Genomic DNA, 23,682 nt, shown 5'->3' with positions numbered 1-23,682 from the left:
CTCAGACTGGGACAGGATCGTTTCACGGTGCTGTGTGCTGGACCAGAGCGAGGGGGGAAAGACGCCTGTCAGGTACCGTCTTCACCCATTACCACTCGCTGCTTTGAAGCAAGCAGAGAAAGTGCAGTTTCTAAACTTCCCTAATGATTGTGGTGAAGAATGTTTTGTTGACATCAAAACAAACAAACAAACAAACAAACAAAAAGGACCTAATTGAGATGTAAAGTAAATGGAAATGTATGTGGCTACAAAACTAAGCATGCCATTAAATACGCTGACTGCTTCACAGTGGATCTTTGAGGGACTCAGGTCGTCGGTATTGAAGTTAAAAGCTGATGCCTCCACCGTGTGTGTGTTCTATAGGGGGATTCAGGTGGTCCTCTGCTTTGCCCCCGGGCAGACGGGCAGTGGGTGGTGGTTGGGGTGACGTCTTGGGGTAAAGGGTGCGGCCGGAGCTGGATCAACAACAGGATGAAACCTCCGACTGCTCGGGGGTCGCCTGCAGTCTTCACTGCCGTCTCCGTCTTCCTCAAGTGGCTGCTCAGAAAAGGTCTCCACTACCTGTTCACACTACACCTGGCTTTACAGTGTCTGAAAGTTTCTGCACGTCTATTTAAAGCTGGATGAGCACCATCTGCTTATGCTCCAATACAGGATCTTAGATCTGCAGATTCAGGCCTTCTGCTTCCTGTTATTCTGCTTCTAAAAATATATTCTTCAATTTAAGCTTTTAATCAAAGTTCATACATTTATCTTTTTTATCTGTTATTATCTCAGTTTATTCAATCTAATATTTGAGTTATTATATGTTATTTACTGTTATTGCTGTTTATATAGCTGCTTGGAGCTGCTAGCTGTGTGACAAGTGCTCTACAAATACACGTATCCGGCATTAGTGGTTACCCTGCTACCAGAAAGTTTCTGTATGCTATTCTGAGCAGATATTTTATTACAGTTAGTACGAAATATCTATATTTTTTAATCAAACACATGAAAAAGTTAAGGAAAATAAAAGCCCTTACTTTCTCCACAGGTAAGGTAACATTTAACTGTTCATTTAAAAACTACAAATGACAAAAACAGACTGGAAACCATACTGGACTGCCTTTTCTCAATCACAAACAGTATAATCAACACAGCTCATGTAGAAAAATATGGTCTCCATATCGTCTCTATATTGACTTGTGTTTCGTCGAGTCTAAGATTAGAGGATCTTTCAGTCTATTTAAACTAGCTGAGGTTTTTCTTGAGTAAATAGGGAAGCACTTGTGTAAGTCGCTCTGGATGAGAGGGTCTGCTAAATGTTGTAAATGTAAATGTAAAAAGAAAAGAGAAACACCCTATGCTGATCCCCCACTCCTATGTCACAATACACAAATCACACAATATTTCTTTTCCTGCAGTTATAGACTGTGCTGGACAGTGATTTATTAGTATAAAAAGATGTAATTTTGTGTTAAATTACAGAATTTTTTAGTTTTAAAAGTTTTTAAGTTTAAAAAAATAATTTTATTAATCAACAACTTAAAGCTGTAAAAACAGATAATTAATGTTTTACATAGTATATAACATGGTTCAATAATCAGTGTATTTCTGTTGGTTTAATATGATTTTCCAGAAAAAATAGTAACTGAAAATATTGTCATTTTTATTCACAGTGTATATAATAATAATAATAATAATAATAATAATAATAATAATAATAATCATACTAACAATAACAACAACAACAACAATAATAATACTAACAATAACAATAACAACAATAATAACAATACTAACAACACCACAACCACCACCACCAACAACAACAACAACAATAATAATGATAATAATAATAATAATAATAATAATAATAATAACATCACCACCACCACCACCAACAACAACAACAACAACAACAACAACAATAATAATAATACAAACAACATCATCAACAACAACAACAATAATAATAATATTTTCCACACATTTCCATTTTGGAGATACAAACTTTGACCATTTGCAGGGTAAAACATGTTTTCTTTATGTTATTGTATGATTTTTTGGGCAAAATCCAAAGCTATACTGTTCTTCTGAATAAAGCCTTTGACAGTGCTATGGCTTCTTGCAGGACCAGTGGGCTCCCAGTGCAGTGTGGGAGATGGAGTTCTAACAGGCACTGAGGGCATCATCCGTAACCCAGATCACCCAGGCCTGAACTACAGCAACAACCAGTGAGTCCCTCAAACAGCATCTTACTCGTCTGCTGCTCTCCTGAGACGCAGAATCAAATACAGAATCAAAACCTGTTGAAACCAAATGCAAATCAAATGTAATGCTAATAATGGAGCTTCATCATAACTGTGGGATTATGTCTTTACAATTTGGTAAATTGATAAGGTTGCCATGAGAGGTCACTGAGGTCACTATGAACAAACAGTCTGTACACTGTGACTTGGCTAGCTGCACTTGAGCTCTGTAAAGTCAACAACAAGGCACGCTGTAGTCTCTGCAGTCGCTCTGAGAGCTCTCCCCAGAGTACAGATTCTAAACCCCTGTCCTGAGAGTTCTGCAGCAGTGACTGAAGCTGGGTTGTTGTTGTTTTGGACAGGGTGTGTTCCTGGTCCATCAGTGTGCCAGAAGGCAAAAGGATCCTTCTGGAATTCCTGGAGTTTGATGTGGAGGGCGACTCTCTGTGCTACAGTGACCACCTCACTGTGTTTGCTGGTGAAGACATGCTTCTAGGTGAGAAAGACATCTTGTGCTGAGGGGAAAGACGTGGGTGAGGGGAGCGCATACATCCTTCCCAGTGACAAAAGTTGAATAGAGGGTTGTGAATCATTTACTGTAAAGACCAAATCATTTATTGCAGATGCTGAATCACTTATTGTAGATAACATTTTAATGATCAAATGATTTATTGTAGAGGCTGTATCATTTATACTCAATCACATATTTTTATTTTGTATATATTTGTGTTTTTACTACCATAGAGGACTACGCATCTACATTTTCACTCACCTTTACACATTTGATTTGATTTGAATTGAATCATTTTTACCAAATACTGAATCATTTATAGACCAAACCATGTGCTGTAGCTGTAGGCAGCTCCATTTATAGTAAAGACTGGATCATTTTTTGTAGATACTGAATCATTCATACTAGATACTAAATCCTTTATTATAGATACTGAATCATTTATACTAGATACAAAATCCTTTATTATAGATACTGAATCATTCATTGTAGATACTGATTCATTAATACTAAATACTGAATCATTTATACTAAATACTGAATCATTTATACTAGATACTAAATCACTTATTGTGGATACTAAATCATTTATACTAAATACTGAATCATTTATACTAGATATTGAATCACTTATAGTAAATACTGAGTCATTTATACTAGCTATTGGATCACTTATAGTAGATACTTAATCATTTATACTAAATCATTTATTGTAGATACTGAATGATACTGAATCATTTATACTAGATACTGAATCATTTATACTAGATACTTAATCACTTATTGTGGATACTAATTCATTTATACTAAATACTGAATCATTTATACTAAATACTGAATCATTTATACTAGATATTGAATCACTTATAGTAAATACTGAGTCATTTATACTAGCTATTGAATCACTTAAATAATTTATTGTAGATACTGAATCGTTTATACTAGATACTGAATAATTGATACTACATACTGAATCACTTATACTAGATACTAAATCACTTATTGTAGATACTGAATCATTTATCCAAGATATTCATATAAATAACTGTATAATTCATATATGTTACTGAATATTCTGCATTCTTCCTGTCGTTGTATTTCCATCCAGGCCATTTCTGTGGCGGTGTAGCTCCTCCTCCACTGCTCATCAACTCCAGCACCTCCACTGTCCAGTTCATGTCCGATTTCAGTGTGACGGGTGCCGGCTTCTCCGTCCGGTTCAAAGCCGTGGATCACGACTACACTTTGGGTAAGCTGAGGGTAAAAACCCTCAAACCAGTCAGGCCACAACACTCACAGCAATGCACTCTTCTCACAAAGGCTTATTGAAGAAGAGAAGACAGGCTTTACTGGTTTACTCCTGCTTAATGACTTTAATGACAGCAAGGAATGGAAACAACTTCATAGAATTTGGTATGAGGCGCTCATTCCTGCCATTGAATGCATGAGCATCTCAGGAGCATGAAAGCATGCTAATGTTCTATTCAGGTATGAGAGATACGGGTGTAAGAAAATGTTGATATATGGAAGTATCACAGTATTATGTTTTGCAGTACTGTATCGATTCACAGCACTGATTCAGAATGAATGGTTTAGATGTAAAGACTGGCAGCAGACAATGGTTCATTTAGTGTTGTGATAAAACCCTGACCACTAGCGGACAGTGTTGTACGCATCTTTAGAAAACACTGTTGTGATTGGATAAAAAGTCAACATTTCTTTTACTTAAGATGGTGTTTTTTATTTTTATTTTTTTCAAAATATGTTGATATTATTTAATGAAACAAAGTCGTATTGACTTACATACAGTCATTTTCACATGTATATTACATCTACATAACTTAGGCCCGCTGTATATTAAGCCCGTCTAATTACAGTGTAGTTACACAGTTGTAATCATGTAATAACAATGTAACTACTGTGAAGTATTCACTAATACAGCTGAGAATGTGCGTAATTACACATGTGTGTCGACTTTAGCTCTGAAGCATGTAACTGTAGTCTTGTGTAATTACATTACACTAGCGTAATTACACTACACCTGCACTTTGAATGGCAACCTTCTCTGGCAGTTTGATAGCTGACCCGGTAACTAACTAAGGGTCTAGCTTTGAACCGTACTGTAATGTGGTGGTACCTACAGTTACTGTCCTCAATCTAGGTGATTCCACTATTGCTGTACTTGTTACACCCAAACAACTTGTGTAATATGCAATTATGTAAATGAGAATATGAAAATATGCTGCTACAACGTTCTAGATACACTTCTACTGTTCTAGAAACACAGGCCATACTGCTGTAATTAAGCAGTACCAGTGACTGCATCACCAGTACTTACAGTTCTAATACTTAAGACACTGTGTCATGATGTCCTCTTGATGTCCTTGAATATTTAGAGCCTTTGCCATCTCGTTAACCTTGTTAACCTATACACCCCAAACTTCGGTAGGAAACAGTGTGCTGATGTTTCTGGGAAATGGGGAATAAGGCTTTGCACCATCCTTTGGCCTCCTAAAGCCTTGTCGAGCAGATCCTGATACTTGGCTTTCTTTCAATTGGTGGGAAACCTTTAGCCTGTCCTCCCAGGGTACTGTAAGTTCTGCTACCAGAATGAGCTTTCTGCTCTCAGATAGGAGGACCATATGTGGTCGGAGTGGGGTTACTGCCACCTCGTCCAGAGGGTCAACCTTCCACATCAACTCCCAATCTGATGCTTGGTGTACAATGGGAGGCATGGTCTTGATGGCTGTTCAGCCTTTTTACAAAGCTGACAGGTCCTCCTGGTGATGCCTGATGTTTGTTGGCTCTGACCCTTTGCAGATATCCATAAGGATGGTCAAATGACGGTCCAATGACTGTCAGGGCCTTATCATTCCTCCACCTATAACAACCTTCTCCCAGTAACCTTGGGGCATCTAGTCAAGATGTGATTAAAGGTGCATAGGGTTGCTTCACAGAGCTGTCCACGATGGATCTTCTATGACGGTATGCTATTCAACCATCCAGTTGCCTTTTCCCCAGTGTTTGGAAATACAGAAGAACCTAAAATGTTGATGATCAAGCCCATGAATAAGTAAACAGAGGTGCAGGTACGAAACAGGCACAGGGATAAACATCCAAACACTGCCTCACTTCCCTGTCTTTGTATCCACACATTTCCATCATTAGACCTAATCTCCAGCCCTAATGACCTTCTCTCTGGTTGCCCAACCTGTCTGTCTGGAGTGTGTGTGTTCAGTTCTTAGGACACGTGTGTATCGGGGGATTGGAGAAAGCTAGGCCCCTTCAGACTAATATCCCGTTGCCATCCCGCTGCAGTGGCGAGGCTCAAATGGGACCCCAGGGTCTCTCTCAGGGCTCCTGTAACCATAACAACTAGACCACCAGGGCACCCACGCATGTACATATAGCCGAGGGGACGGTTCAGGAGAGTTTAGAGTCGAAATCACATGCAGAGTGTTCTTGACATGAGACAACCTGAACTATCAATGGCAACAACAACAACGACACACAGACTGGAGCTTACAGCGCTGCTCAATATGTCGGCACCAGTGTTTTACCAGTACAGAGTTTTGTTCCAGATACACATAAAATATCCAAACTTTTGATTTTTACAAATTTCTAATACAAATTTTCAATAGTAGAAAAAACTGTAGAGATGCACAGGTCAATCAAAGTGAGCAGGAAATCCTCATTTCCTTTCTGTACCATGATGTATTCCCCACTGAAACACAGTATAGTGTTCGGGAGGGTCTCGGAGGTATACACCCTTACGTTTTCACGCACTGATAGATGATCCCAGCGGAAAGAGCTGTGTTACAGTAGCAGGACTCCCACTGGACATCATACAACACATATTAAGACAGAAACAGGGAAAATGATATGTAAAATATTATAAAACATATAAAATAGTCTACTCGGTTTTCCAAACGGCCACTGATGGAACAAAACCTTGTATCTTCCACTCTTTAACATAATTGGAACGGCTGATCTTTACACAGAGTTAATATTTTATGGACCAATAGAAATGGGCCTATAATTTAATACAGTCTTGGTACAGTGGGGTAGAGGGAAGGGGTGTTGAAATACTGTTTAATACCACAGGGTTTTATTTAACTTCCTATGGTAGAGTATACATGAGAATACACACACACACACACACACACACACACACACACAATAGAAACAATACATAAATTGTGACACTCACCCTCCCAGTGGTGGGTGAATTACATGTGAAAGGGGGAAAGTACTAATGAGCTCCCCATGACCTCCACATACATAAATAAATCTTCAGAATCCATCTTCAAAAAGGCTGATAAAATCTTAAACTGTCTGGTTTATGATATTTGCTCTGAATGGTCCAGCAGATCAACTACGACCCGTGGATTGCTGCCTGGTTCAAATCCCAGGTCATGCTGCCTGTTATCAGCAGCTGGAGCCAGAGTGAGCACAACTGCCCTTGTAGATGACTCTTCCCACATCAGTTCAGTGTGATGCATCAGAGCTGGGTCTCTGCCGCCGTTCTCTGGTTGTGCATGTGTTGGAGGAGGCATGTGCCAGTCCTCACCCTCCTAGTGCCGGGAGCATTACATGTGATGTGGGGAGAGTACTAAAGAGTGGGTGGGATAGTTGGCTATTGAAAACTGGGGAGGACAAATTGGGTAGAAATGTTGAGAAAAGTAACCAAAACTGTTAATATAAGTGATGTTAAAAATTGTTTTATACAGTAATTACTATTTATTAAATATGTGTGTATGTACTGTATTTATGTAAGAATAGTATATACTATATATGTACCAAAACACTGGGATCAAAACAGCAGCGCTCGCTCTCTCTCCTCCACATGACCCCTGGCAGAAATGCGATACTGCCGCTGGAACGACGGTGTGTTTGTGTTGCAGGGAAGCTGGCATTGTCTGCGGGGAGATTAGACGAGCGTGGAGGGTGTGTGTGTGTGTGTGTGCGTGGTGTGTTCGACCATGCTTGGCTCCACCGGTGCCTCCCTTTTGTGTTTGCTCAGGGCCAGACTGCGGCACAGTGGCACTGTTTGAATCCCAGGGGGTCCTGCAGAGCCCTAACTACCCCCAGCACTATGGCAACAGCACCCAGTGCCGCTGGCTCATCCATGCCCCGCGGGGTCACGTCGTCAAGGTAATGAAATCTGCGGCCTGGCCTGGCCTGGCCCGGCCCGGTCGGCTCCTCGCTGGACGCCGCCTCATGAATGCATTCATTGGGCTGTTTGAATATGCAGTGAGAGTGGAGACTCTCTCCTGATCAGTTTCAGCGCCAGAGAAAACACGATACACCCTTACGTTAAAAGCCACGTCACTGCACTGCTCTGCACCCCAGGCCTTACGCTGTATAGGGGACTACTGGTCATCATCAGGAGAGTCACAGCACACGGGATCTCTGAAGATCATTAAAAACCGAACCCGAGTCGCATTCGTGTAAAATTCTGTAGGATTACTCTACCGCCTCAGTCCACATGCTTCTCTACCTTAAGATGACAGTTCTGTGTCTCTCAGCATGTAAAACTACCTCAAGGGAGGGAACTCATAGCATGGTTAGTCTTCACTGCTGTGAGTTACACTTCCCAACTGCAGGGGGAGCCCATGAGCGAAAAAATCTAATTTCACATAAAGCTCCTTTAACTGGTAAGAGTGTTCATTGTGATGCTCGCTCGACCATTTAGGGGTCATCTTTGTAGTAGAAACGTAGCTCTGATTTTTTTCTTTATAAAAATAAATAAATAAAACCTCTAAATCTTAATCAGAGCACTAAATTAAGCACTTAAAGGGCAGATCCACTCATTTAAAAATTTTTTCATTTTTTTTTTTTTTTCATTTCAAGGATCACAATATTTACAAACCAAATATAGCCATTTTATTTAGCAGCCAAAACCAATTGAATCCCAGTGAACCAATAAGACCTAGAAAATCTTAAGACTCTTAATATGTAATGATGGTGATGGTAAAAAGTTCTTTGGGTGCTATTTTGCCTTGCAACACCTAAAGTATACTGTATATGTATCCCTCCGCCATAAATGCATTTAAAAATACAATTCAGGCCCAAATTTGACCTCTATGTCCCCTGAATGAATGAATACTTTTGGAGGCTAAATGTGTTTCCATTCATCACAACTCTGACTCTCTGGTGGGCATCCATATGTTGGACCATCTTGGAAGCCCAAACTCACATGGGCAGGGGTTATCTGGGTATGCAGTGGTTTTCTCTGCTCCTCTCTGCAGCTTGACTTTGCTGACTTTGACCTGGAGCAGTCGGAGAGGTGTGAGTACGACTCGCTGGCTGTGTTCGGAGACACTGAAGCGAGAGAGGAAATCGGTAAGCTGATAAAAGGTGTAACACATAACTGACTTAATATGGACAAAAGTATTGGGACACCTGCTCATTCTTCATCCCTTTGTCCGAAATCAAGGGTATTCAAAATAGTTTATCCTGCTTTTGTTGGAGTAACTGTCTCTACTGTCCAGGCAGCAGGTGTTCTACTAGATTTTGGAGGGGCATTACTGTGAGAATTTGATTGCATTCAGTGCCAAGTGCGCCCCACATCTTCCCCAACTCTGCAACTCATCCCAAAAAAGTATTGGATGGAGCACCAACCATCATTCAAGAGAACACAGCTCTTCCACTGCTCCACAGCTCAATGCAGGGGGGCTTTATACCCCTCTATAACCCATGCCTGGCAGTACTTCTCAACTGGGACTAGACACATTGTGTGTGTGTTTGTGTGAGAATGTGCACATCTGTGGGTGCAACTTAAAGTAGCTTGTATCAGCTGTGAGTGGTATTATTGGAAAAGTAGAAGTGCTTAGGAACCACAGCAACTCAGCCACCAAGTGTCAGACCAATGACTGCAGAGCTCCAGACCTGCTGTTAGAGCTGTCAAGGGGGACATACTCCATATTAATGCCTATGGGTTTAGAAAGGGATGTCTGACAATGCTCCTGTCCCAATATTTTTGTCCATATAGTGCACCAGGCTAATGTAATAGCAGGCCATTACTTGCTAGGCGCACTGGCCCCGTAACTCCAGTGCAAAACTGAAGAAGCAAACCCTGGGTCGGTCAATCTCATACGCTCCTATAAGTTGCTGCTACATTTGTTTTGAAGGACACTTGAACTTTTGGTGGTGCAACACCTGCTGCAGCTCATGAGGACTTATGACTGATGATTAGATGATGCATTGAATCAGTCTGCTCATAGCAGAGAAGCTGCACTATGACCTTCCAGGAAAGGAGCTGTACACCACAGTATCATCTGACATCACATTGCTCAGTTGCCTTATATGTAATAAGGCTCTCTCTCCTGTATGTGTGTGTGTGTGTGTGTGTGTGGTTAAAGTGCTGCTGTGTGGTCCGAGCGTCCCCCCGCCTGTGTTGAGCTACAGCAGTGTGATGTTGGTGCAGTTCCGCAGTGACAGCACTGTGTCTGCCCGGGGCTTCACTGCTAGACTCTCATTCATCAGCAAAACAGGTGAGAACATCCCCGACAAACAAGCAGAGACTCCCATCACACACACACACACACACACACACACACTGCATTACACCCACAAATACTATACGCTACTGCACTCTGACAGTCTAAATGAAGCTCATTTTGATCCATTTAAGAAGACATTATGACAGTGGACATATGACAGCACAGTGTGAGGTGGTCAACAAGGCCAGTGGGGGTCCTGCATAACGCCGACACACACTATTAGTGTCCACATTAAGACATATCGAGCAATTCCTTACGACGTCCAGTGTATTTACGTTTATAATCATGCCACGTTTAGAAGTTACGCTAAGTGGACAAAAGTATTGGGACACCTGTTCATTCATTGCTTCTTTTAAAATCAATGGTACAAAAAAAAAGAGTTTTTCCTGCTGTTGTTGGAGTAACTGTCTGTACTGTCCAGGAAAGACGGCTTAGTGAGGTCAGGACCACCCCAGCTCATCCTTCAGCTCCCCAACTCATTCCAAAAGTATTGCATGGAGCACCAACCAACTAGTTGCACTGCTCCACAGCCCAATGCTGGGGGGCTGAATACCCCTCTATAGCCCATGCCTGACATTAGGCATCATGGTGCCAATAGGTTCATGGTTATCCGCCCCAGATAGTCCTATTCTATTGGGAATATCTCTATAAGCTGTGTGTGTGCATTTGCACACCTGTGTCAGCAATGGGTGCAACTTAAAGTAGTTCAATGCATTCATAAGAAGGGGGTGTCCACAAACATTTGGACATGCGGTATATCTGCTTTTTTGATGTGATCACCTTTATTCTTGATGTTGGTCAGTCCGTCGGTCAGTCAGTCCGTCGGTCAGTCTACCGTGCCGGTAATGTGATTCCCACTGTACTGCATTAGTGCTGATGTGCGGAATGTGCTCTGTGTGCTCACAGATTTCTGAGGCTGAGATTATACCGAGAGCAGATTACAGAGGCCATTTCAGGGAGGAGTACTGCACGGCCTGTTTGGCTTCTGTGGACAACTGAAGAAGGCCGCAGATCATGCCTCTTCACGTCTCTGCTGCTATTTGAAAGGACAGGTATTGGGTTCGAGCACCTCCTTTCTAAAAGTAGGTGGTGGCTGGATCTGTGCCTGTGCATGTGTTCATCCAACTGAAGTTCTAACCAGGTTTGCGGACCTGTGTATAATGTTCAGCAGCTCCTCAGTCTTTTTTCAGCTGAGGAGAGTGTGTCTAGGTGGGACGTTGCACCTGAAGACCCTTTCTCCCTGAACTGTGGCCCTGTTTCTGCAGTGTCTCAATATAGTCCTGTTTGCTTTAGTGGCTCGTTGTGCTTTTCATTATTTTACATCTAATGTATACCTATTTTATATATTCACAATAATTTCATATATATATATATATATATATATATATATATATATATATATATATATATATATATATATATATACTATTCTATTTTATTGGTATTATTGTCCAGCATTCACTAATTATCAATGTGCTTTATGAATTGACTTGATTTAAAGCTTCACTTACTTTTTCTAGCCTGCACTGTGGATGTTTACTCAGTGTGTAAAATAAAGGATGTGAACAGTACAGTTGTTTGTGTGTTATTCGTTAAGTTAGGTAGGGTTTGGCTATAAGTATGATTCAGCGACCAGAATTTATTAACATAGTAATCAATGCAGAAATCCAGGTCATTCCAAGGGTTTACTAATTTTCTGTGCATCACTTTATCTGCATTTCCCGACTTATCCAAAATATCTCAAAGTCACCCCAAATCAAACCTAACAATGTCTTTACGAAGCAGACAATGGGCCATACAACCTTTTCTCTCCACATGCCCACTTATACAATGTACAATTATCCATAGAATATCCACTATATGGACAAAAGTATTGGGACACCTGCTCATGGGGCTATGGGGTTGTTAGGTTTTCCAGATGGTTGGTATGGTGTCAATAACTGGCTGCTAGGTGGTTGCTATGGTGTTGCTTGGTGGTGGCTATGGGGTTGTTAGGTGGTCGGTATAATATTCCAGATGGTTGATATGGTGTTGATAGGTGGCTGCTAGGCAGTTGCTGTGGTTTCCCAGGTGTCTCAGGGGGCTCAGTGGTTGCTGTGGTAGGTACAAGTGTGTCTGTGTCATAGTTACATTCGAAAAGTACCAAAACTTTTGCACCCCAGTCATTCCACCAAATCCACCAAAATCCCTCTCTCTCTCCCTTCCCTCACCTCTCTCTCTTAGTCTCTTTCTCTCTCTCTCTCACTTTCTCACCCTCCCATACAATCATCCATAGAATATCCACTATATGGACAAAAGTATTGGGACACCTGCTCATTCACTGTTTCTTCCTAGATCATAGCTATTAAAAAAGAATAGTTGTTGGAGTAACTGTCTCTACTGTCCAGGAAGGAAGGCTTATTACTAGATTTTGGAGAAACATTGCTGTCAGAATTTAATTGCTTTTAGTAGTTCTCTCCACCTATCACCATTACTCTGCCGGCTGGGAGACACACCAGCTGCTACCAAGACAAAGGAAAACAGTGGGACTCTTTATAACATTAGACCTGGCCAAGAAAACTATACAGCACCTCATTAACTGGGAATTAAAAAAATACCATTAACATCACCCACTGGAAAAATGCAGTAATGGAAAAATGCATGGAATCAGATTCAGATGTGGTCTGGACACCTTTTAGTAACTTCCAGCAGTGGTCAGCTCTGAACCATATTGCATAATAAAAAACAAGAAAAAAGGGTAGGTGTTTCTGATAAAATGGCCAATGAGTGTACTTACAAGTGTATATACTGTAGGTGTACCTAATGAACTGGTACCACAGTGTATGAAGGGGAACTCCACACTGATACTGTTGCTTGGTTGATAAACAGGCCCTGATCACTGCTGCTCACATGCTGTACTGTGTCTCAGCAGTCTGGGTACTGCAGCTCTCGGAGCTCTCTCTCAGTTGTGTGTGGAATGCCTCATGGCTTTGCTGGCTCTGAGCTGAGGGCCTGGCTGTACAGGAGATCAGGCCTCAGCTCCAATACAAAAACTGAATGCCTGAATTTACAATCCTGAACAGAAAGAAGTGAATTAGACGATGAATAGATGTATTAAATTAATCATCTAAAAAATATACTAAACAATTATTATAATTAATCACTCCTGTAACACAGCTTTATTATACAGATTAAACTGTAACTACAAAAGACCATTTCCTGAAAACAGTGCAGACTGAAGTGGTTTCCAATTCCAGTGGTGTTCCAGGTACTTTTATGGTGTTGCTAAGTGGTTGCTGTGGTATTCCAGATGGCTGGTATGGTGTCGATAAGTGGCTGCTAGGTTATTGCTATGGTATTCTAAGTGGTTGCTATGGTGTTGCTAGGTGGTAGCTATGGAGTTGTTAAATGATTGCTATGGTATTCCAGATGGACGGTATGGTGTCAATAAGCAGCTGGTAGGTGGTGGCTATGGTATTCTAAGTGGTTGCTATGGTGTTGTTAGGTGGTTGCTATGGTATTCCAGACAGTTGGTATAGTGTTGATAAGTGACTGCAGGGTGGTTGCTATGGTGTTGCTAGGTGGCGTCTCTGGGGTTGTTAGGTGGTGGCAATGGTATTCCAGATTGTTGGTATGGTGTCAATAAGTGGCTGCTTGGCAGTTGCTATAGTTTCCCAGGTGGTTGCTATGGTGTCTTGGTGGGCTCAGTGGTTGCTGTGGTATTCAGTGTTGAAACCCTTTAATTCCTATAAGGAAAAATCCACCATCCCCTCTCTCTCTCTCTCTCTCTCTCTCTCTCTCTCTCTCACTCTCTCTCTCTCTCTCTCTCTCTCTCTCTCACTCTCTCTCTCTCTCTCTCACTCTCACTCTCACTCTCAGCCCCCTGCCCCGCCTCTCTCTGCTGGGCTCTGGTCGAGAGTGGTGAAACGAGTATGCTAAACTTGCACGTTTACCCAACAGCCTCTTAGACAAAGCAGAAGTGGCTGCCGTTAGGTCACATACTGCAGGATGTATGTGTGTGTGTGTGTGTGTGTGTGTGTGTGTACATGTGTAATGAACAAACATGTCTTGACTGACCCTGAACCCCCTCCCACTCGCCTGTACACTTCCTAATTTCGTTAAACTTGTGCCTTAATGCTTCGTTGTGTTCGAAGACCACTTGCCAAAATGTGATGACACTGAGTTAATCCATTTGCATAACACACACACACACACACACACACACACACACATACACACACACACTGCAGTCTGATCCTAGTAATCTGCAGGTGCAGTAATCAGTCCAGAAAATACCACAGCAACGATCAGCCGCCGCAGATCCTTCAATACGGCCCACATTCCCTGCAGGCACGCATCAGCTGTGTTTTTACAACAAACTCCACAGAGGTCATTAAACCCAGCACTCGACACACACGACCCGAATCAGCCAGAAACACCAAGCACAGCTCTTTACTTTCACCTCACATCCATCTCTTCATCCAGCCGAGCTGAAGCACATGGCAGAAATAACACCTTTGCATAACTCCTCACTGTAGTTTGGATGGGGAGGCGGAGGGATAGCAGGGGGTCATTCTTTTCTATTACATCATGAAGTGTTCATTTGACATTACACTAAACGGCTGGATTACATACAGCATATACACGATCTGGACAAAAGTATTGGGACACTGACACATTACACCTACAGGAGCTTTAATGACGTCCTATTCTAAACCCATAAGCATTTATATGGCGTTGGACCAGCCTAGGCCCTATGGCACTTTCCTCCATAGCACTCGGCCCTGACCCCGCTCTGTTACTTTACGTGGTCTGACAGACACTCGGTGGACACTGAGCTGCTCTCTGTGAGCTCTTCCTCCTAAACGCTTCCACTGTTCAATAATAATACCACTCACAGCTGATGGAGGAAGATCTAGGAGGGAAGGTCTAAATTTCACCAGCTGACTTGTTGTTGTTTGTGCAGCGGTGTCTCCTATTACATACAGAACCACGCTGGAGTTCAGTGAGCTCTTCAGAATCTCCCGTTCTTTCACTAGTGTGTGGAAGAAAGGCTGACTGCATGACTAGGGACTGCAGGGCTTGATTTTATACACCTGTGGCTGAATGGGACTGAATCACACACCTGAATTCAATGACTGAGACGTGTGTCCCAATACTTTTGTCCATATAGTGTAGTCACTGTAAAGCGCTGCAGATGTGTCTACAAACATTTGGACACATGGTTTGGACACATGTTTCTTTGCAGTTCTTTGTCATCTGCAAGTGTTTCCTATTGTTTTCAGGTACGAGAAGGTGAAGGTATCTAACCCCCCCTAACTCCTCAGAGCTACATAACCTTAAGTAGACCATAAGAACCTTGTGGCTCAGCAGAATCTCACAACACCACCCAAACACCCTGCCCTCCACTGGACTGGACATACAGCCAGTAATCACTTCTCAGTAGTGAGTCTATGTGGTGAAGAAGAGCCATACTTGGGAACCGTACCCAGGCCATAGCCACGGCCTCCCCAGTGCTGCACGCTGCAATGAGTGCGGTGGTGCTGCCCTCTAGTGGTGACACCAGGAAGTGAACTTGGTTGCACTTGAGAAGTCCTGAGTTGAGCTGTTGTCCTGTTGCAGAGAAGATCATATGACAAGACAGCTCTCCAGCCCTGGAGCTGTAATCCCCCCCTCCTTTACTAAAGAATGAGGCAATGGGGTGATTCCACACCACCCACCTTTACAGCTATAGGCACAGCTCCGTCACAGCCACCTTATTGGAATTCTCCCCTCCTATTGGCTGGCGTGCCTGAGGGCAGCGTTCGTCTCACTCAGCCCTATTGTATGGTGCATTCTGATTGGCTGAGGCTTTAGTTGGCCTCTCCCAATTGAACTCCTTGCTCTCCCCTCTTGAGGTGAGTTCAGTGCAAAGGTCTGAGAGCTGGTGAAAGAGCATGTAGACGTGCAGTAGATCCTGCAGTGCACTCTGCCCCGTCCAGAGAGGACAGCATGGAGCAAACTCTGGTAAGACTGACTGAGCTCTCCTACTTCTTCTTATTCAGCCTCTTATTCATCTGCCTCCACTCAGGCCACTAACTCCAGCTCTCTCACTCATTTGCTCTCCTCTTCAGCCAAAAGTAGCCTGCAGGACGTACAGTAGAGACCCTGGACAAGGCGCTGACTTGCTTGCACATAGCAGCTCAGTGCAGTAGCTGGACCCCCTTTAACAGCTCATAAGCAGGTGTATCTTAATGAAGTTCCCATAACTGTTTATGAATAGGACTCTACTGAAGTCTTATTAAAGTGGCTTACAGACAATAATAGTAAAGATAATTCTAATATATAATAATAATAGTAGACTATATGTCTGTATAAGATTTCTGACATGCAGAGACATAAAAAGGAGGGTTTCAGGGTTGGCCTGGGCTATTTTATTATTTATCATATTGTAATAAATTTTGTTATGGTGAGAACAATATGCTTTTCTAATCACATGGAGGAGACTGTTAGTGCTCAGTAAACACTGATCAACTGCAGGTTTCATTAGAGCGCCGGGTTATTGATAACAGGGTTGTGGGTTCGATTCCCGAGCTCGGCAAGCTGCCACTGTTGGGCCCTTGAGCAAGGCCCTTTACCCTCTCTGTTCCCTGGGCGCTGGAGTTGGCTGCCCACCGCTCTGGGTGTGTGTGTACTCACTGCCCCTTGTTCACTAGTGTGTGTGTGTGTGTGTGTGTGTGTGTGTGTGTGTGTGTTCACTACCACAGATGGGTTAAATGCGGAGAACACATTTCACTGTACAGTGACAAATACATGCACCTTTACCTTTTCTAACAGTGTGATTAGACTGGGTTAATTAGATGAAGAGCAGCAGATATATGAGTATAAGAATCTGACGCTACTGATGTTTTAGTCTGTGAATACATGTATTGTGATAAATATCATATATCGCAAAAAAAGTCTTTATTAAATATCGTGAAATAGTATTCTTACTATATCGCCCAGCCCTAGGGTTAATTTCCTGTCTGCTTGGTTTTGGTAAATATGGCATAAATAATGAGGGAAAATCTATGATAGTTGTTTTATATAGATGTCTGTAATACAGTAAAGGCAAGCTGAAGAACAGCTGAAGCCATATTATGGTCGTATGCTGTAAATGTGATTTGTGGTTTGAAGTATGTGCATACAATATACACCAATCAGCCATAACATTAAAACCATAACATGCCTGGCGACGTGAATAACGTTGTAGATCTGGTTCTAATGGCACCCTGTCAAGAAGTGACCAGTTCTACAAGTATACACATACATATACCGGTGGTCCCGGTGAGACACAATTCTGAGGAGAACTTCCTGTACACTGGGATTTCTGCCACTGCTGGTAGACCAGTATGACCGTACTGTACTCCACACACCTGCAGATTCAGCTCCTTCCTTCACACTATGGTCTTTAACCACGCCCAACTGCAGTCACTCCTTTTAGCCAATCATTAACTGTATCTACTTTGCGAACCCATTTTCCACACATCCAACGAGACCCTCACTGCACAGTACCACCTCTTCTCAATCTATAAATCCTGTCACACACCCCACAGGTATTTATAGCCCAAATATCCTCATGCAGCGCCACCTACAGGAGCCTGAAGTTACTACCACCAAATGCAGACTAAACATGATATGCCACAGCACTGTATAAAAAAACATTACTTATACATAACATATACAGATGATAGAATGCTTCAAATGAAATTAAAATGCATTTTTGCGTGCGTGTGTGTGTGTGTGTGTGTGTGTGTTGCAGACGCCGCCTGTGATGGTTGGACTGTTAGCAGTGTTAGCTACTGCACTCTTCTTCTTCCTCAAAGGCTTCTCCACTGGGAGGAAGAAACAGAGCAAATTCCCTAAAACACTGCAGGACACCACTGTGAAATACCCACTGCCCCTCATAGAGAAGGAGGTCAGTCATACAGTCAACTAATGACCAAGCCGAAGTGGTTCTGGACTGATGACGTGCCACAATTGAAGATGATGCTAGCTTCTTATTTGCCAGCTTCCAATTCCACCTTAAATGCTGCAGCATTTACCTTAAGCAACTGCTGCACTTTTAGGGTGGAATAAAAAATTATATGAATAATATATATAATATCTGGTTTTATTTCATTCATTTAATAAATTAATTTATTTATTTCATCTTCATCTTTGTCTTCTTCTTTACCATCTTCTTTTTATTGTTATTATTATTTTGAATTATTATATTATATTATATTATATTATATTATATTATATTATATTATATTTTGGCCCGTTTGACCTTCTATCTGTGGTTTTATTTATTTTATTTATTAAATGTATTTATTTACTTACTATTTATATATTTTTTTTTTTCTCTGACTAATTAAACCTTAATTTGTTTATTTTATTCACTCTTAAGTCCATTATCTTGTTCTCTTCTAAATGTTTCATTTAATATGCGTTTTTAAATATTTTTTTAATTAATTTTTTACTTGTTGCTTCTAATTTAACTTGATTAAACATTATTGTTTTTTTTTCTTTCTTAATCCCTGTTAATTGTAAATGCTCGACTACTTTAAAAATAAGAGACACCCTCAAAGCAAGGTTGATTGACTGAAAGCCAGCTTTCCGGGGTTCTGGATGGATCAAGTACCACCTGATTGATGCTGCACTTCAGATATAAATGCCTATAAATTCTTTAATGACATAAAAGGTCGTTAAATGCATCACTAATAAACTGTGTTTACGGCTGATTGTCTGCTGTTGTGACAGGAAATCTCACACGACACCAAGAGATTCCGCTTCGGCCTCCCTTCCTCTGTCCATGTGCTTGGCCTTCCAGTCGGTATGAAACTTTACCTACGGGCTTATCATATAGCCTACACGTACATAACCACTGCATTTATGACTGTAGCCCTTTCTCCTCTACTGCCACAGGTCAGCACGTGTACCTGTCTGCTAAGGTCAACGGGAGTTTAGTGATCCGGGCCTACACACCGGTCTCCAGCGATGAGGACCAGGGCTTTGTGGACCTAGTAGTGAAGGTATGCAAGATTGCAGTGCTGAAGAATGACATACAGTGGTTATCATCACTGTCTGAAGAAAACCATGTAGACATGGACATCTCAGACATGGCAGCTTCACAGAAAACAGGAAAAGCCCAATTCCTACACTATATGTCCAAATGTTTGTGGACAGCCCTTCTAATGAATGCATTCTAGCTACCTTGACTCTCTGGAGCAGATGCCTAATGCCAGGCGTAGGCTAGAGGGGTATAAAGCCCCCCAGGAGTGAGCTGTGGAGCAGCCTGGAATGATGGTTGGTGCTCCATCCAATACTTTTAGGATGAGTTGGGGTGGTGACCTCACTACAGCTCTTGTCGATGAATGCAATAAAGTCCTCACAGCAATGCTCCTCCAAAATCAAGTAGAAAGCCTTCTGCCCTGAAGAGTAGAGACAGTTACTCCAGCAAAAGCAGGAAACACCCTTTTCAATAGCCTTGCTTTTAGAAGAAACAGTGACTGGCCAGGTGTCCCAATACTTTTAAGTATTTAACTATGCCTATTGGCCATGAATTATTGGTTAAATGCTAAGGCCAATGTTACATACAGTATCTGTTCTCTGAGTTTGTGTCTGCATTTTTAACCAGGTCTATTTCAAAAACACCCACCCAAACTACCCTGAGGGGGGTAAGATGTCTCAGTACCTGAATGACATGAAGATCGGCGACACCATCGACTTCCGAGGACCAAACGGTCTCCTGGTGTACAATGGGAACGGTAAGACAGTCCAGATGACCTAGCTAAAGGGCTGAAAGGGTCGAAAAGGCTTGGACAGCTTACATCAGAAAGACAAAGGAAGTGTTTTTAAGAAAGTAGTACATACAAGTGACCAACAGGGGGCAGCAGGACACTGTACATAAAGAACTTTACTGATGTACTAAAGGCCTTGATGTGTTTTAAATCTTCCCACAGGTCAGTTTGCTATTCGGCCTGATAAAAAGTCTGAGGCCAAGGTGCGAAAGGTCAAGCACGTGGGCATGATCGCAGGAGGCACAGGTGAATATGTTAATAGCATGAAACCAGCCAGGCAGACCCATTCTGGAATGACCTTCGGGTCACATGTCCTCCTGACCCGTCTCTCGCTTTTTTGCAGGCATTACTCCAATGCTGCAGCTCATCCGCAGCATAACAGCAGACCCTACAGAGAGCACCAAGTGCTCCCTTATTTTTGCCAACCAAGTAAGTCAGTCTTAACCATGACACGGCCTTGAGCCTGCATATGTGCTCTATTTGTCCAAATATTTGTGGACACCTCTTCTAAAGAATGCATTCAGCTACTTTAAGTTGAACCCATTGCTGACACAGATGTGCAAATGCACACACACACACACACAAACACAGCTTGTCTAGTCCCTGTAGAGAAGTACTGCCAATAGAATAGGACTCTCTGGAGCAGATAAATAAACATACCTGCCTAACCTGCCTAACGCCAGGTGTTGGCTATAGAAGGGTATAAGCCCCCCAGAATTGAGCTGTGGAGCAGTGGAAGAGCTGTGCTCTCTGGAATGATGGTTGCCGCTCCATCCGATACTTTTGGGATAAGTTGTGGATGATGAGGAGGGGTGGTGATCATCATTCAGCATCCTGACCTCACTAACGCTCTTGTTGTTGAATGCATAATCAAATCCTCACAGCAATGTTCCTCCAAAAGCTAGTAGAAAGCCTTCTTCCCTGGAGGAGTTCTCAGTAGAGACAGATACTCCAACAAAAGCTGGATAAACTCTTTTTAATACTCTAGATTTCAGAAGAAACCGTCCAAATACTTTTTTCCACAAGGAGGTAGTAATAAACTAGCAGAATAAGCTACATCTATAGCTATAATCTATAGCTGTAGAGTAAATTCACTCCCTCTGACAAATGTCCTTTAACATCCTTAAATATAAACACATCACATGACAGGCCAGAGTGGACATAGCCCGCAACCCTGCAACCCTGTACAGTTGTCAGCTAACATTAATCAGGTCCAGTGTTGCTCCCACGCCAGCATTAAGACCCTTTAAAATGTTTTGTATGACACTTATATACTCCCATTAACTCTGTTCTCAGACTGAGGAGGATATTTTGCTAAGGAAGGAGTTGGATGAGGTTCTGAAGAATCACCCTGATAAACTCAACCTGTGGTACACGCTGGACAGACCTCCACAAGGTAACAGCTCTTAAAAACAATATATAATATTATAATAAAATATATATAATAATATATATTACCTAATAAATCTCTAGTCCATGCGGTGCCTTTATGAAAACTAAGCTCATTTTAAACATCAGATTCATATACAGGCGTCTAGAGAAATAGACTGCAGCAATGTAGCTCCAGCCTTTCCTGCTGAAGTCATTCACAGGGCCCTATTTTAGCGATCTTTTGGCGAGCAGTCAACCGTGCACCACGCAGCAATGAGTAAGGGGGCGTAGCGGTGTGTCTTTGCTATCGTAACGACGGGAAAAGTACATCTTGCGCGTCTCGAAGCACTCAAAAGTCATGTACTTTCTCTTAAGTCTCTTAATTAATAATGGGTGTGTTTTTTTGGGGGGCGTAATGTGCAGTAATAAACCAATCAGCGTGTCTCTCGCTGTTTCCTTTAAGAGCCAGGTGCGGTCTGACTTTGGCGGATTGCTATTTTAGTGGTGTAAAGAGTGAGTGGGGGGCAGTGCACGTGCCTGTGTTGACAATGCACTGCCAAGATAGCAACAAGCGTCTGATTGTTGGCGGACGTCTGGCTAGGCTGTTTTCAGTCAGTGGAGCTCCTTCTGTGTTTTCCGCTGCCAAGATACGTAGCAATATGGCAGAAATTGACCTGAACACCCCTAATTTCGAGACCACCATGACCATCGGCGTGGATATATTCACAAGCACTGTTGCTGTTTAAACGATGCAGGCGGAAGGTGTGAAAATAGACGGTTGGTGGGGTGTAAGATAGGGCCCAGAGTGTTTCAAAAACATAAATAAATAAATAAAATTACAGAGAAAGTGTATGATATGGGATTTAATGTACATTTAATATAATTATTAATATAATTCTGGGTCATTCATAATGAAAGGTTTACACAGTGTGAAGGACATTTTCATACGTTGTAAAAAAACAAGTATAAATACATTAATAAGGCTTTTATTACTCTCCTCTAGTTCTCCTCTCGTTCCTTGGTGTGATTCCTTTATAATCTGTGCAATAATAAACCGGCTTTGTTCTCACCCCAGGCTGGAAGTACAGCACAGGATTCATTAATGCAGAGATGATAAAAGAGCATCTTCCTCCATCCGCCAATGATGTGCTGATTGTGATGTGTGGCCCGCCCCCCATGATCCAGAACGCGTGCCTGCCGAACCTCACTAAGCTGGGCTACAAAGAAGAAAACACCTTTGCATACTAAAGCCATCAGATGCATTCAAACAGTGTGTGTGTGTGTGTGTGTGTGTGGTAGTTTTTGATTCATGATATTTAATTTAGAGTGAAATAAAATGTTGAATTTTCCCATTTAAGCTCATGTTGAACCTAAACCTTAAAATGAAAGCATTTTGGTATAGATCTGAGATTGTGTGCCAGACAGCTTGCCAAGCGTAGATCAGTAGCTGTCTAAAATAGGACACAGAGAAAGTGGAGAATGTAAATATCATACTTATTAAAGCAACATTATGTAACTATTTTAGCTTCAAACAGCAGCTTCAGGATCATGCTGATGCTCCACTGACTCTAACAGGGAGAACGGTGTCTCCGTCATTGCCACTCCAGGACGGAGCACTACTGCTACTGCACTATGGGACTTTGGTGGAGCTGCTCGGGTGAACTGTTCAACGTTGCTTGACCCGAGTACCTTTGTAATACCCTTGATTTGAGAAGAAACAATGCATGAGCATGTGTCTCAATACTTTTGTCAACAGAGTGTATTATGAACATGCAGCCAGGCCAACAATACAAATTATATACAAATTTTATACCAGCCAGAGTTTCTCACCTTTACAGGATTTCTTTGAATGTGCTTCTTGAACATTTATTGTAACATTCGAATGAAGTCATTCTGCCACTTATGTCATTATTTCAGAGAATCGTTTGGTATATTCCAAACACGGAATCACACCAACATACTGTCTAACAGCACGGCATGGAACGAGCCCCTGTGGTGTACAACACCAAGGCTGAACTTATTATTTGTAAACACAACCATTACATACACGATCAGCACAGGGATTTATCAGTCTACTCCTGCTTTAGGAGGGACATCAGTGTTTGCAAAGAAGCTCTCAGTCTGTCTAACTAGGGTCTAACTACAAGCCCTGCTGTAGCAACAGTGCTCTGTGCGCTTCTGTGTTGCTGTGAATACGACACACTACATGTCCAAATGTTTGTGGACACCCCTTTTAATGAATGCATTCAGCTACTTTAAGTTGCACAGACTGCTGATCCCGA

The 23,682-nt window shown here is 42.0% G+C and overlaps 2 protein-coding genes across 2 annotated transcripts; both read left to right on the top strand.

Annotated features, from left to right (window-relative positions):
• Positions 1–399: 399 nt before the first annotated feature.
• Positions 400–11,592, top strand: LOC140540886 (ovochymase-2). The gene is made up of 8 exons (XM_072663340.1): positions 400–550; positions 2,114–2,216; positions 2,594–2,727; positions 3,851–3,991; positions 7,766–7,896; positions 8,994–9,087; positions 10,107–10,238; positions 11,154–11,592. Exons 1-8 carry the CDS (start codon positions 472–474, stop codon positions 11,159–11,161), a joined length of 822 nt encoding a protein of 273 aa, XP_072519441.1. The 5' UTR covers positions 400–471; the 3' UTR covers positions 11,162–11,592.
• A 4,561-nt stretch (positions 11,593–16,153) lies between these two features.
• Positions 16,154–22,746, top strand: cyb5r2 (cytochrome b5 reductase 2). Its single transcript, XM_072663342.1, has 9 exons — positions 16,154–16,232; positions 18,007–18,162; positions 18,990–19,062; positions 19,155–19,261; positions 19,867–19,996; positions 20,192–20,275; positions 20,373–20,458; positions 21,326–21,425; positions 22,476–22,746. The coding sequence occupies exons 1-9, from the start codon at positions 16,218–16,220 to the stop codon at positions 22,646–22,648; spliced, it is 924 nt and encodes a 307-aa protein (XP_072519443.1). The 5' UTR covers positions 16,154–16,217; the 3' UTR covers positions 22,649–22,746.
• Positions 22,747–23,682: the final 936 nt, after the last annotated feature.

This window comes from Salminus brasiliensis, chromosome 19 (genome assembly GCF_030463535.1).
Source record: "Salminus brasiliensis chromosome 19, fSalBra1.hap2, whole genome shotgun sequence".
Lineage (NCBI taxonomy): Eukaryota > Metazoa > Chordata > Actinopteri > Characiformes > Bryconidae > Salminus > Salminus brasiliensis.
Note: the sequence above shows the minus strand (reverse complement) of the source record. Positions and strands in the feature narration are given on the sequence as shown.

Coding starts and splice junctions, on each gene's coding strand:
- LOC140540886 (XM_072663340.1), top strand. CDS start 472: ATGAAACCTCCGACTGCTCGGGGGTCGCCTGCAGTCTTCACTGCCGTC. Junction 3,992..7,765: donor GGATCACGACTACACTTTGG/GTAAGCTGAGGG, acceptor GTGTTTGCTCAG/GGCCAGACTGCGGCACAGTG. Junction 9,088..10,106: donor TGAAGCGAGAGAGGAAATCG/GTAAGCTGATAA, acceptor GTGTGGTTAAAG/TGCTGCTGTGTGGTCCGAGC.
- cyb5r2 (XM_072663342.1), top strand. Junction 19,262..19,866: donor TTGTGGACCTAGTAGTGAAG/GTATGCAAGATT, acceptor ATTTTTAACCAG/GTCTATTTCAAAAACACCCA. Junction 21,426..22,475: donor GCTGGACAGACCTCCACAAG/GTAACAGCTCTT, acceptor TTCTCACCCCAG/GCTGGAAGTACAGCACAGGA.